Source organism: Coffea arabica, chromosome 2e (assembly GCF_036785885.1).
Source record: "Coffea arabica cultivar ET-39 chromosome 2e, Coffea Arabica ET-39 HiFi, whole genome shotgun sequence".
NCBI lineage: Eukaryota > Viridiplantae > Streptophyta > Magnoliopsida > Gentianales > Rubiaceae > Coffea > Coffea arabica.
The window spans coordinates 23,746,718-23,760,801 of record NC_092313.1 but is presented as its reverse complement, the minus strand read 5'-3'; the positions used below and the strand labels follow the sequence as shown (position 1 = coordinate 23,760,801).

The window sequence follows — 14,084 nt, the reverse complement described above, 5'->3', positions numbered from 1 at the left end:
CCTTGCTTTCTGCTCCAGCTTTCTCTACTTCTCTCTTGTACGCTGCTATCATCCCCACCTCCAACTCAGAAGCTTTCTGAACAATGAAGTCAGCTGCACTTTACTTTGCTGGCTGTGATGAGCAACCCCATTTTCTTGATTCTTGTTTTCTTTGCAACAGACCTCTGGCTCCTAACAGTGACATCTTCATGTACAGGTTAGCTAACTTGTTTCCATTTCAACATGTAGTACTGTGCACTTAATTTGATGTTTCTGATGAATATCAAGGGAAGATGGCTTAATAGAGAACTTAGGATTTAAAAAGATTCATTGCGATATCATCATTGTTTGATTAAGGAGTTGAAATCTGATGTGAAGTTTTTGTAATATTGCAGAGGGAATACTCCATTTTGTAGCCAGGAGTGCAGGCAAGAGCAGATAGAGATAGATGAGGCTAATGAGAGAAGATGGAACAGATCATCAAACACCAACAGAAAAACAGCTGATTCTAGGAAAGAATCTAATGAAGGTGTAAGGACTGGTGCAGTTGCAGTGGCCTAATCAAACAAAATATTGCCATATAGTCTGCAAAGCCTATTTAAGACCTCTTATGGTGAAAAAGAAAAAAAATAAAGCAAATAATGGAGGGCTATCCATATTGAGGGCTTGAGTTTGATGATTATCTTGTAAACTAGCGGTGGGGAGGAGCAAATGAAGAGTGAGATGCCCATCATAAAATTTTGATTCTTTTCTTTTTCCTTTGCCTTTTCCCTTCGGAAAATCTTGTTTAGTACTATACAACCACCAGCATCCAGAAGTGGGATGGCATGAGATGTGCAGTCTTCATAATGATGTTTATTTTCGATGCTAATCTATTGAAATGAAATCATGGTAACATGTTTCTACATGATCATCATGGACCTTCTTATCTGTTCTCCGTAGCTTTTCGGAGTAGTCAATTAGTATATACTGTTGATTTTCAATGCAAACCTATTCAAAAGAAACCATGGTAATATGTTTCTGCGTAATCATTTCAGCCTTCTCATATTTCTCCCCTACTTTTTCGACTTGTCGATTGGTATAAACTGTTTATTTTCAATGCTGATCTAGCAAAAGAAATCCATGGTAACACGTTTCACATAATCACGGGCCTTCTCGTTTGTTTCTGCACGACCTTTTCAGACTTGTCAATTACTATAAACAGGGAATTCCTAGGATTTTCGTGAACAACTCCGAAATCATTTGTCAAGTGTGTTTTCAATTTCACCACTGATGGATAAGTGATAACATTGAGGGCGGATGATCACATACGATCTTAATCCCATTCATTGAAGATGCCCGATCAGAGATGGATGGATATTGCTTGAAGGGCTCTGTCGTTATCATCACTCAAAATTCAACCTTAATTGCTTTTGATCCGTTTGCAGCTAAGACAAGAAAAATTGCATTGCTAATAAATAAATAGTAGTCGATCACCATGATGTTTGTCAACCGTGATTATCCATTACTCACTTTCCAGTGATCAATAAGTATAACAGGTATAAGTAAACAGGAACAGATTATTAACAAGCGAAGCTTCTGTTAAGAAAATTAACTTTGTGACGTGGGGTGGGTTCGGCTGGATTCAACCACTGTATGTCTCTGCCCAGAAATCCAATCCAACTTGAGGAACAGCACTACATATTTGTACAAGACACTTGCATTTTGTATAGCAGCAGGAGAAAGGGGAAACTGCAATTCTAAATGACACGGTTTTGTGTGGTTTGTGATGTGCTGTGCAAACTGTTGTGAGGGCAAAGAACAAGCATGAACTGAGGAAAACTATCTCTTGTTTGCTCTGCATTGCATGGTTAGCAAAGGGCAGATTACATAGATTATGCTGGCGGACTCGGTGAACCGAACGCATTCTGAGCACTTTATTTGTTGGTGATAATGAAATCTGCAGTCATGGAGGAGTCCTACTAATTGAATATCAGTAGGATATTCTGGTGACAATAAATCGAGCCCATCATGAGTCACCATTAATAGAACCAAAAGGCAATGAAACCGTGGCTTGCTATCCTTTTCTTTCTTTTTTACTTTTTCGGTGGATTATGATCGTAGGCCTTGCATACTGATCAGATAAGGTTGTCGATTTGAGGTAGACAACTTAGTTTGTTCCATAGTTTTACGTTGATGTTCCATGTATAAAAAGAAGCTACATCCGTCCGAGTTTATATTCCATTTCCATTGTTTTTTTCCCCTCCTCCTTGGGAAGAACCCCAATTGTATTTAACTGTTGGGGTTGATGTTCCATCCATATTATATGGCAAAGAAGCTACCTACGTCCATCCGAGTTTATATTCGATTTCCATTGTTTTTCTCCTCCTCCTTGGGAAGAATCCCAACTGTATTTAACTATTGGAGTTGGTCCAGTGATAAGGGGAAGGTTTTGAAGTTGGAATTTTGAATTCTGATAATAGGGTTGCGAAAGGTATAGGGAGGGATGAGAGGGTAAAATAAAAATAAAAAAAAACCCGTAGTTGTATTTTCTTTTTGAAAGAATTGACTGACTAAATTTACCACTTGACTTAATTTACCAAATTTATTAATTTCCTTGCTAGTATTGAACACTTTTTTTTGTGGGGAGACATTGGATGAAACAAGAAAGAGGGGCTTAAGAGTTAAAAGTTGAAATTCCATGTATGCTTTGACGAAGAGTGATTATTATATGAGTAGTTCCTTGGGGAAAAAAGTCCTCCTAATTCCATTGGCAGCTACCTGAAATAAAGGACAGGAAAATTTGACAAGAAGGGTGAAATCCAAAATGTGGTACTAAACATGCAAAGATTATTTTAGGCTAGTGTCATTAGGACAACTTACATTATTGAATTTTATAATTGCCATTAATCTGACCTCTCTGTCTTTGTTTAGTAGTGTTTTTTCCAATGGTTGCATGATTTGCAAGTGGTTTTCTTTGGAGTCCAACTTATGGCAAAAAATCCACTAATAGAACAATTGAAAAGATAAAGAACAAAGAACAGAACACTCTCTCATTCTCTAACACTAGCCTGCATTTTGTGCACTTATGGGCTGAGGCCTATTTTGCCACCATACACGGTGTTTGTCCAACGCCACTTCACTTTAATCCAGAAAACAGCTCAGCCCATCAATTTTGCATATGGCTTGAAATTTTAATTCCCGTTTGAATTGCTATTTTTTAGAGTTATTATAAAAAAAAGGTATACTGTAACAATTTAATATATATGAGATTAAAAAATAAAAAATGTGTTTACGAAAAGTATAAAAGTTTTTCCTTAAAAAACTACCATCCAAACATGAATAACATCCTACATGGACCACATTAGAAAGGGTTACCATTATGATGGTTCGGCCCAATCAAACGTACTTGAACAATAAACCCATACAAAAGAAATATTACGTTATGCATTCACATTGTAAAAATCAATATTTTTATTTTTATTTTTAAAGGTTTTTCTAGCGTAGGAGATATGAGATTTGAAAAATGGAAAGGGGGAAAAGGGATTTGAACCCTCAACCTTACTATTTTATTTTGATATTAAAATAAATAATTCAACTATAAAAAGTAACTTATAAAGTACAAGATGTTCATGCGATAAATACAAATGTGGGAGTAACTAAAAGCACGAGATATCTATACTGTAGACACAGATGTGATGATAGCTAAAAAATAGAAGGTGGATCAACTTTTACTTTATTTCTTTCGCATAGCATTGCATCTCGTATTAGAATATCATTTTCCAAAAATAAAATAAAATAAAATTTGGAGCCAAAATGATATACCTTCATGGATCTAAAATCTAACATTCCTTCCAATGTTTAAAAAACACAAAATCTCATCTTCCATACCCTCAAGTTTAAATAATTCTACTAACTCTTCCGGCCTTCCATCTTTCTACTATTTTAATTTTGAATAATTTCTAATTTCTTATTAGATTAATTTTGTATATATTGACGGTGTATACATTAATGCTATTGAATGCATATCGCATGTGCAAAAAGTGAAGTTTAAATTCAAATTGAAATTATGTAACATGCGTCCAATAGTACTTTTATTATTATACAAGATTAATCATATTTTATTTTAGAAAAGTTATACTATTTTGTTTAAAAAACATTGTATGCAAAATGTTTGGTTTAGCGGAAGGCTTGATCCGTTGTGGATAGGGCTGCAAACGAGCCGAGCCGAGTCGAGCTTTGAGCTAATCGAGCCGAGCCTTAGCTAAATTTTATCAAGCTCGAGCTCGAGCTCGAGCTCGACGAGCTCGAGCTCGAGCTCGACGAGCTGGCAATTTTCGAGCTCGAGCTCGACTCAAATCAAGTCGAGCCGAGCTCGAGCTCGAAAAAAATAAAAAAATTTATTTTATTTTTTAAAAAAATAAATAAAAATAATATTTTTCTGAATAAATAATAAAATATTAAGGATATATCCGTAATTTCACTATGAAAATAAAAAATAAAAAAAAAATATATATATAATATACGTAATTTTATTATTAAATAAAAATAAAAATAAAAAAATATATATATATATTCAAGCTCGCGAGCCGGCTCGCGAGCTAACGAGCTTAATATTTTGAGCTCGAGTTCGAGCTCGAGTTTGACTCGAGCTGGCTCGAGCTCGACTCGAGCTTGACTCGAGCCGCTCGCGAGCGGCTCGATTCGTTTGCAGCCCTAGTTGTGGATATCCACCCACCCAAAAAAAAAAAGTTTAGGATTACAATAGTTAAAAGAAAATTGAAGAAAAATGTGAGGGTTTGTAATTGAATATATAATAGGATCAAGGGCAATCGGGTTAATATGAAAAGTAAAAAATATGAGTCCCCTTGGCAGCTTGGTTCAGTGACTTACTGTTTCGACAGGAGAACGTAAACTAGCTAAAACCCCCCAAAACCCTTCTCAACAGCTGTTAGTCGGAAAACCCATCTCCGACGACATCTCCGGTGAAGCTCTGGATGTCTGCTACTTTGCGCCGTTTACACACAGCTCTGCTCAAGGTCTGTCTCTCTTCCCAACTTTCCCTCTTTCCCTTAACATCACACACTTTATCTACTCATTGCCTTCAATATCTCTCACTGCCCTTCACAACCATTAATTCCCATTTTACATATTTAAGTCGTACTTATTCTACTACCTCATTTGACGGTAAAGATATAATCTTTATTGACCAGAAGTTCGACTTTCTTGAACAATTTTCCCCTTTGGGGCACTTATCAAACTCACCAAACACTGTAATAAATTCGAAAGAACGGCGTAAAATTGTGATTGGGCTATCAAGAATGATTAAACAGGACCAAGATTCTGTATTAAAGGGATTTTCCAGTAGGTTTTGCCCCTATTTGCTTGTAGAAATCTTGAAATTATTTGAAAACCGCGAAGTCTCATTTGCATTTTTCAAGTTGGTCTTCTGTGATGCTTCGGAATTCATAGTCCAGTCGTGTTGTATTGTCGCACATGTCTTGGCTGCTGAGGGGTTGAGGTTGATGGCACAGGATGTTCTCTCTTGTGTAATTAGTAGAATTGGTGAATGTAGGAGTAATGAGTTGGTAGAGTTTATGTGGAGAGAGCATAGCAAGTATGAGTCAGATTTCTCGGTTCTTGATTCTTTGATGAGGGTGTTTGTGAATGCAGATATGGGTTCCCAAGCATTGAAAATCTGGGATAGAATGAGGGAGGTCAGAATTAGACCAAGTTTATCAGCTGTTAGCATTTTCTTTGCGCTGCTAATTAGAGTTGGTGATTACGGTAGTGTATGGAAGTTATTTAGAGATATGATCCAAAGGGGACCTTGCCCGAATATTTTTGTGTATAATGTGATGATTCTTGGCTTTTGTAGAAAAGGGTGTGTTAGAACAGGAGAAAGCTTGTTGTTTTTGATGAGGAAGTATGGTTGTGAACCTGATGTTATTGCACATAATTTGCTAATAAGTGCATATTGTGTGAGAGGCTGGACATCTCATGCTCTGAATTGGGCGCATTTTATGGCGGAAAGCGGTTGTGAACCAAGCACTGCCACATTTGTTACAATTATTAATGCACTCTGCAAGGAGGGCAACATTGTAGAAGCAAGGAAAATGTTTGAAGAAATGCAAGAAATGGGTGTTTCACCAGGCACTGTGACATACAATGCTTTGATGGATGGCTATGTAAAGGCAAGAGAAATTGGTGAGGCTAATATGCTCTATGAGGAAATGCGGAATATGAGAGTTGCTCCTGATGGTATAACTTTTAACATTTTGGTTGCAGGAAACTACAAATATGGGAGGGAAGATGATGGCAACAGGTTCTTAAGGGAATTATCTATGATGGCTTTGATTCCTGATTGTTCAATATCTGACATGTCCATTTCAGGATTGTGTTGGGCAGGAAGGTTAGATGAGGCTTTGCACTTACTGAAGACTATGCTTGAGAAGGGCATACCTGTTAGCATAATTGCCATCAATTCGCTCATTTGTGCTTACAGCAGAGCAGGACTGCATGAGAAAGCTTTTGAAGTGTATAACATAATGACAAAATTTGGTCTTACTCCTTCTGCTTCCACATCTACTTCTCTGCTGATAGGTCTAACTAAAGTAGGGAAGCTTCAAAGTGCCAGAAACCTTATGGATAAGATGATGCAGAAAGAGTTTCCAACAAACCAAGTAGCTTTCACAGTGCTTCTGGATGGACATTTCAGAAAAGGGGATATCATGGGAGCTTTTAGCCTGTGGGAAGAGATGGGAAGGAGAGGGATGGCTCCTGATGCTGTTGCCTTTTCTGCCTTCATCAATGGACTTTCTAAGGCCAATTTTGTTGAAGATGCATATGATTGGTTTATAGAAATGAAAAGAAAAGGACTTGTGCCTAACAATTACACTTATAATTCTTTAATTGCTGGTTTTTGTAATTGTGGGAAATTGGACGAGGCATTGAACTTGGAAAAGGAGATGAGGCAAAGTGGGCTTCTTCCAGATGTCTTCACCATGAATATCATCATTAATGGGTTTTGTAGACAAGGAAGGATGAAATCAGCAATTGATACCTACATGGCAATGCACCACAGAGGGATAATTCCAGATATAGTTACTTACAATACTCTCATCAGTGGATATTCTAAGGTATTTGACATGGTGAATGTGGATAATCTTGTAAATATGATGCATGCCAGTGGTTGGGACCCAGATATTACAACCTATAACATATGGATTCATGGTTCTTGTAGCAGCAGGAGAATGAACCGTGCTGTTATGATATTAAATGAGCTTGTTTCATCTGGAATAGCTCCAAATACAGTGACATACAACACTCTAATGAATGGTGTTTGCAACGATATATTGGATCGAGCAATGATTTTGACAGGAAAATTGCTTAAGATGGGGTTTGTCCCAAATATTGTTACGACTAATCTCCTGTTGTCTCATCTTTGCAAGCAAGGTTTACCTCAGAGGGCCTGGATGTGGGGGCAGAAGTTGAGGCAGATTGAATTTGAGTTTGATGAAATAACGTACAAGCTATTGGACAGAGCATACCATGACATACATGGAGATGCTAAATATGTAAAAGGGACTGCAGGAAAGATCCTTTTTCTAGATTTTCTTATGTACATTACCTATGACTACTTGTGCAGAAACAAGCTTTGCAGTGAAAAGAGTGATGAATCTTTTGAACTGCTGGATTATGGGACTGCAGGGTACTCAAAGACAACTTGCAGGGTAGCTTTGTAGCATGTTCATAGAAGGTTTGATACATTGAAACTGAAGTGATGAAAAAACAAGAAGTTCAAAAAAAAAATTTGGAACCAACTCTAAGTTGGGCAGCAACCACTAGTAATATGAGAGGCTGGAAACCTGGAAAGGAAAAAAATATTCATAATTGAAGAGGTTGCTGCCTCCACTAGAATTGAACGATGAAGCAGTACTTTCTCTCCTGCCGAAATTGCTTATGCTAAATCACTGAAAGCTTTTCACCAGGTATTGGGACTTGTTCAGTTTTTGTAGGTATTATCTGCCTTTGACTGCTGAAATGTTCTCTTTCTCCTACTTCTTCACTTTTTCATTCTTTACATTTCTCTGCTGCTCTTAATTTGTTGACATTGATTTTATGGGCCTTGTGGTGATTTAATCTCTTTCCTTGCTCTAATAAAGCTTTGTTGCTAAAGAGATTCCATTTCAAAGCTTCAGCAAAGAACAATGTTCAGAAAGACTTGCTACATTGTAAAATTCCAACAGCACCTGCCTTTAAAATATTATTTCATAACAAACAGGTCTCTCTAGGAATGTCTCATTATCTTAGGAATTATGCTCATCCATAAGGCAAAAGAACGTGTCAGCTGAACATACATGAATTTACAAGTTTAAGGTAAGTAATGAATTTGCATTGACCCGGTCAAATTTGTCAGAATATGTTACTTGTACACGCTTACATGTGAATAATCCTCAATCTTGGTTGGATTTTGAGGTTTAAGCATACATGAACGGCTGGATATTGCAATACTGAAACATCATATTAATAAATCAGGCATGGGATAGTTCAGAATACAAAACTTTTGAATTCTGAAATTTAATACTTATGGATTGGACCACTCAGTGTCAGCCATCCAAACTTAGAAAAAGGAAAAGAAATTGCATTTTGTCTGGTCTGCTTAGAAACATTTTGTACAAGGATGGCTAGTGTAGGAAATTCCAAAAGTTGAGGCTTGTTAATATTCTTAAACTATTGGACATCGACAAAAAAGTTTTATTCTTAAAAGTATAGGTCCTTGTTCCCCATAAAAACTAGTTCATGTGGTGTGAAGACCACACTACATTATTTCACAAAAACTTTATAGCAGATAAATAACCACTGAAGACAAAGTTGCTGAAGAAAAAGATTAATGTCCAAGTTACACATTTGAGCTAGAGTCGGTGGTGTTCAGATCAGGCTTAGGAGATGATTCACTTGAAGTTTTTCCTGTAGGGGGTTCTGGCAATCTTCCATGCAACCAATCAAGGATATAAGATTTCTTTAGAGTTGATTGTCCTGAAGCAGTAGTGTTGCCACAGAAAGGTTGCTTCTTTGATGACAATGATGATTGTGGCAAGTTGTCCCCTTGGTTAAGGTCATTAGTGCTCTGCTTGTGATCGAACCTTTGGCGTTTAGAGGGCAGATTGAAGTCGTCAAGTGGTTTTTGGGGTCCTGGTGGAGGTGGCGGTGGCCGTGATGACATGTGGAAATTCTTGAGATTCTTCATTTATGACAGAAATTGATCAAGTTAGAAATGATGCAAAAAAAACAGGTGGAAGTCAGTAAATCACCAACATATGAGGCAAACACAAGATAGGAATCAATAACCTTTAGAACCAGATATACAAGCTTGGAAGAAAATTTTGGATCTCAAAAGATAACTACTCCAAGAATGATCTTGAAAAAGGAAATCTAACCAACCAAGGATATGATTGTTTAAAAAAGAAAAAAAAGGAAGAAATAACCTAGTAAATGCAAAGGTGAAAAAATTTCATGTTACATATTGCATACATGTGTCTCTGTGTAATTTTGGATGGATAGATAGAGGAGACAAGGATGGTAGCATTTCTAGCTGTCTAGTACACTTGTAATCATGATCTGTTTTCTCCCTGATTTACAGAAAAGTTCAAGGATAGAAGACCATAACCCGGAAAAGCCATAATGCAGAAAAGGCAATAATAAACATAAACCGCGAAACTAGAGAATCAAATTTTTATGGATGTGTAAACCTTACATACCTACCATCACACTTATAAGGAAGAAAAAGACTGAATACGAGATGTTTCCAAACTAATTGGCCAGAAATTCAAATGGCATAAAAGTCGCTCAAGAACTAGGAACCAACTTAGCAAAGAAGCAAACAAAATGTTAGCAAATTCTATTAAACATGCAGGTAAATTGTTATCACGTTTGTGGATAAGTTGCGAGAAACATTTCCCTTTTCTATTCTCATTATGTTTGTGTGTGTGTGTTTTTTCTTTGAGCTTACCTTAGTATACGAATCAAATCAGAGAACCTTGATGCAAAAACAGGACTTATGAAGAAGAGCTAATATTGATCAGAGTCAAGTTGGTGAATATGGAAGAGCACCTAGGGACTGTTATAAAGGAGAGGGACTGAAGCAAGAAGACAACATAGAGTAGTTGGAGTTAAAATTACAATAAATATTGCACTTTGGTAAGATTTAAATTGAATTGGAACTATGTGGGGAAAAAATTACAGATATGATAGTAATTTGACATGCAAGAGTGAGGCTACACACGTGTCTTTGGTGGTGCTGATGTGTTTGCACCAAAAGGATCCACCTCTGGAGGCTGAATAAAACTGTGCGCTAATGCTAATGCTTAGTTAAACCAACTTATGCTCATTCGAGGTTCCTGTATTCCACCGTCATTTACGTTACAAACTTTTTCATACACACCCGAATGGCTTTTGGCACTTGAAACCTGGTTGTGTTACAAACTCCAACAACACTCACAAGGTTATGTCTACTTATACATACTTCAATATATGGGTATATACTCCCAAATATACAGGTAGATGACTATGTGAGCAAGTCTATGGGGGTGGAACTATCATTCGGCATGTGACATTCTGAAGCAATTTATTACTTGGATGGTAGATATGTGCAAAGTATTTTAACCCCTAAGACCATTGTAGATTCAAATATATTTAAGTGGAAATTTTATAATGGAAGTGTCAAAAGTGAATTTCATCTAATGAAACAAGTTACGGTGTTGTGGCTAAAGTCGTCGTTACAAATTGTTTTTAAGAAACATGCCTCTTAACAGCTGTCCATTCCCTGATAGTCATATTTATGGGCGATGTTAAGGAGAAAGCTCAGGTTACAATTTTCCCTAATTGCACATTGATGTATTAAGTATTAACAATCTTCTATCTATAGCTATGTTGATACAATAGGGAAATATCGTGGCCTATATATTTAAATATGCATTTTCAAAACCTTGTGGATTGCATATTTAGAATTCTAGCTCTTTCAAATCTTTTTCCGTTGAATGCCAACTACAAGTGTGGAGACGTGGGAAATTGATTAGAATTCATACTTTTGTAGGATGTAGACCAAACATAGATTCGATCAAGCTTCTGAATGGGCAACAGACTGTTACATTTCAAATCTATCTGCAAGAAGTTCCTTGAATGAAATTTGGGAACCTGTGGTTGCATGCACATTGTGTTGAGTTTTCATTCTTTGCCAGCACAAATTGATCTTTTGTTGCAATAATAACAAAATCTTAGACACTGACTCCTTGAAATAAACCGCTATTACACTCTTTGTTATAGTCATGGGTGCAAATCATTAGAGTAGTAAAGTGGGGCAAAAAAAGGTTAAAACTAGCTAAAGCATCTTTTGCTCAAAATCATGGATTATTTCACAACACAAACACATCTTCAGTTCTTTGTCTGAACAAATTGATCCAAGCACTTATTCCACTTAGATTTCCAATTGCAAGACAAAATATGTTTGTTTTCAGCTTTGTACTTTTAAGAGGTTCACTTCATATAGGTGTTTCCTTAATACTGATATAATAATGAAAATCAAAAGAAAATTGATAGTTTTATTGGCATTCCTAAAATAGGGAAAGCAATATCTGAAAAATGTTGATTTCTTAGAGATTTGTTCTTCTTTCTTCTTTCTGCAGTAATTGGAAGGGAATGATGTGATTCTCAGCTGTTCGTGTTGTATCACTGTGTTGGCATGTTGGTCTAATCCTAACAGAATAAAAGTATGAGTTATGAACTGTGATCCATGGTCCCTCATTGGCACCTTGAGTGCATGAGTGTTATCGTAATTTGGCTGCATTGTGCATACTGATTGATCGGTGTTGAGTGAGGATTGTATGGTTGGTATTTTTGTTTGGTTGCCTTTTGACCATGCGGCCCTTTCATACGCATTTTGCCCTTGGTTTAGTAATTGATCAGGGTAAGAAAAGACTTGCTTTTTCGTCTTCTGAGGTTGCTGACAGAATTTGGGATTCAAGTTGTTAACCGTGCGGTGCGGTGCGGTTTGGTTTTGCTCTTTTTGATACCCTTTTTGGCATTTTGCTTGCCTCTTCTTCTCTGTTTCAGTCTTTTAGATGCTGTAGTTTTTTCTCTCTTCCACCGCAAAATATTGAATTCTTCCAGTTCTCACTAGCTACCAAATTTTATCTGCCTGTTATCCCACCATTCCTCCTCCTCATTGATTTTGCCCCTACTCCTCTCCTTTATCCACCTCTACTCTCCATACCCTAAAGCTGAGTCTTCAAATCTGCTCTGTTCTGATCGTTAATCTCTCTATTAATTCTTACCAAACACCAGAAGCTCAGGCTACTTCTGTACATTGATGGTTTTAATGACTTTCTAGAAAAAGAACCTTTTTTTTTTTTTTTTGCTTGGACTGTTGTTTCTACTTCAGATTGCTCGGACTATTGATTCTAATTTGGATTTTGTGTGGAAGAATTGTTTTTTAATTTGATAGTTACATTTCTAACTAGATATGTTGCTCACACAAGCATGGTAAATTTATGTTTATGGATTAGGCTTTGAGTATTCAAATTTGGAAATTCTTGACTTGATTTGTCATTTGTTAAAATACTGGTTTTCTTGTAATGCGTTTAAGAATAAGGTTCTGAATAAATATTAAAGTTTCGGGAATTGCCGAATTTCTAAAAAGGGTACTGCTGTCATGAAAGTTTTTCAAAGTAGGCAATGTTGAGTTGAAGAAATGAATGAATGAATGAATGGATGCACATTAAAATGGGTGGTTCTGTTGTTGTGGGCTGCGGTGGTTTGTTTAAGCAAGTATTTGTTTCACAGAGGAGATAAAATTGTTGAATTTTATTTTATTTTTTTTGAATATGGAATGCAGTGCTCTGTTTTGGGGAATGGGTATTGGTGGCCTTCATTTTAGTACATAGCTCTTCTGCCTCACTTTCTACCATTGGTTTAAACTATGAAAGTTAGTTTCAGTTGCATAATTATCATGAGGTTCTGTTTCCTGTGAGATTTGTAATCCTAAAAGAACTTCTTTTGCCATGCTTTTTATTAGTATTTGTTTGCCTTTTCTACTTCTCCACTTGGTATGCAAATCGAAGTGCAATTTTGTTTCATTTTAAAGTCCTGATAAGAATCTTGAATTCATTGCTTCAAAGTCACAATCTTCAATTGCTTGTAGTCTACCTCCTACCCTCTTTCCCTCTTTAATTGGTTGTGAAAGTTAAAAAAAGAACAGAAATGTGTCTAATGGCAGTGTACTATAATTCTTCAGTATTTGTGGCTACTGCTTTGATAGCTATAAAGAATGACCTGAAGACCCATGTAGTGAATTGGAAAAGTGGGATACGAATGCTGTGGATCCTTGTAGTTTGGAGGATGGTTACCTGCTCTCCTACTGGCTCTGCCTCTGCCCTGTAAGTATGTATTTGTCTAGGGTCTGACTTTTGACTGCACATATATATGTAGATGTGGTTTGAATTCTTGAATGTCAGTTTGCTGTATTTGTGTGGGAACCTACTGTGACATATTATTGGTCAAGTACAAATGAAGTTGTATTTGTGCAGGAACCTTTCAATGAAGCTACCAACTTGCTTAACAAGATTGAAATGCAGCTCGGCACCTTTCAATGAAGCTACTACCTTGCTTAACAAGATTGAAATGCAGCTCGGCATTCTTTGTAAATGTATATAATATCTAAAAGCTATTCACAACTCATCTGCCGCTTTTCACTGCTTTCCTTCTTTTTATCTGTCGTATTCTTGTGATCATTGGTAAAGTTATCCGTCTAAGCTTGTTGCCCTTTCTATTTGTGGTGAGCAAACAAGACATCATTAGTGCATACTGATATCGTCAGTGGCATGGGGAGACAAATTGATGTGGGAGCAGAAAGAAATCTATTTGCCGATATGAACAATCAAGCCAGCAGGCATTGCTAATTCTTCAGTTGGAGAGTTAGGCGATCAACGGCTATTACAGTTCACATGGGAGTGGCAGAAGCCATGGAAATTCTCAGAATGAATTACAGATTGTGATGAGACTATCATCATAAATTCTTACATTATATATATACACACACACATATATATAAAATTTTTATGCATTGAGCA

The 14,084-nt window shown here is 36.7% G+C and overlaps 2 protein-coding genes and 1 long non-coding RNA gene across 6 annotated transcripts; 2 read left to right on the top strand and 1 right to left on the bottom strand.

Annotated features, from left to right (window-relative positions):
* On the top strand, positions 1 to 892 carry LOC113732041 (FCS-Like Zinc finger 3). The gene is made up of 2 exons (XM_027257643.2): positions 1 to 196; positions 375 to 892. The coding sequence occupies exons 1-2, from the start codon at positions 84 to 86 to the stop codon at positions 538 to 540; spliced, it is 279 nt and encodes a 92-aa protein (XP_027113444.1). The 5' UTR covers positions 1 to 83; the 3' UTR covers positions 541 to 892.
* A 3,925-nt stretch (positions 893 to 4,817) lies between these two features.
* Positions 4,818 to 14,084, top strand: LOC113732039 (uncharacterized). 4 transcript variants are annotated; one of them, XM_027257641.2, is made up of 4 exons: positions 4,818 to 6,165; positions 6,247 to 7,949; positions 13,250 to 13,391; positions 13,542 to 14,084. In XM_027257641.2, exons 1-2 carry the CDS (start codon positions 4,956 to 4,958, stop codon positions 7,701 to 7,703), a joined length of 2,667 nt encoding a protein of 888 aa, XP_027113442.1. In that variant the 5' UTR covers positions 4,818 to 4,955; the 3' UTR covers positions 7,704 to 7,949; positions 13,250 to 13,391; positions 13,542 to 14,084. The 4 variants fall into 4 exon arrangements, with proteins under 4 accessions (XP_027113442.1, XP_027113438.1, XP_027113439.1 ...); XM_027257637.2 differs by having other exon boundaries at positions 4,818 to 7,949; XM_027257638.2 differs by having other exon boundaries at positions 4,818 to 7,949; positions 13,250 to 13,395.
* Positions 8,654 to 10,134, bottom strand: LOC113732040 (uncharacterized). The gene is made up of 2 exons (XR_003458636.2): positions 9,971 to 10,134; positions 8,654 to 9,202 (listed from the first exon to the last, which is right to left on the bottom strand). It is a non-coding gene; the product is annotated as an uncharacterized lncRNA (long non-coding RNA).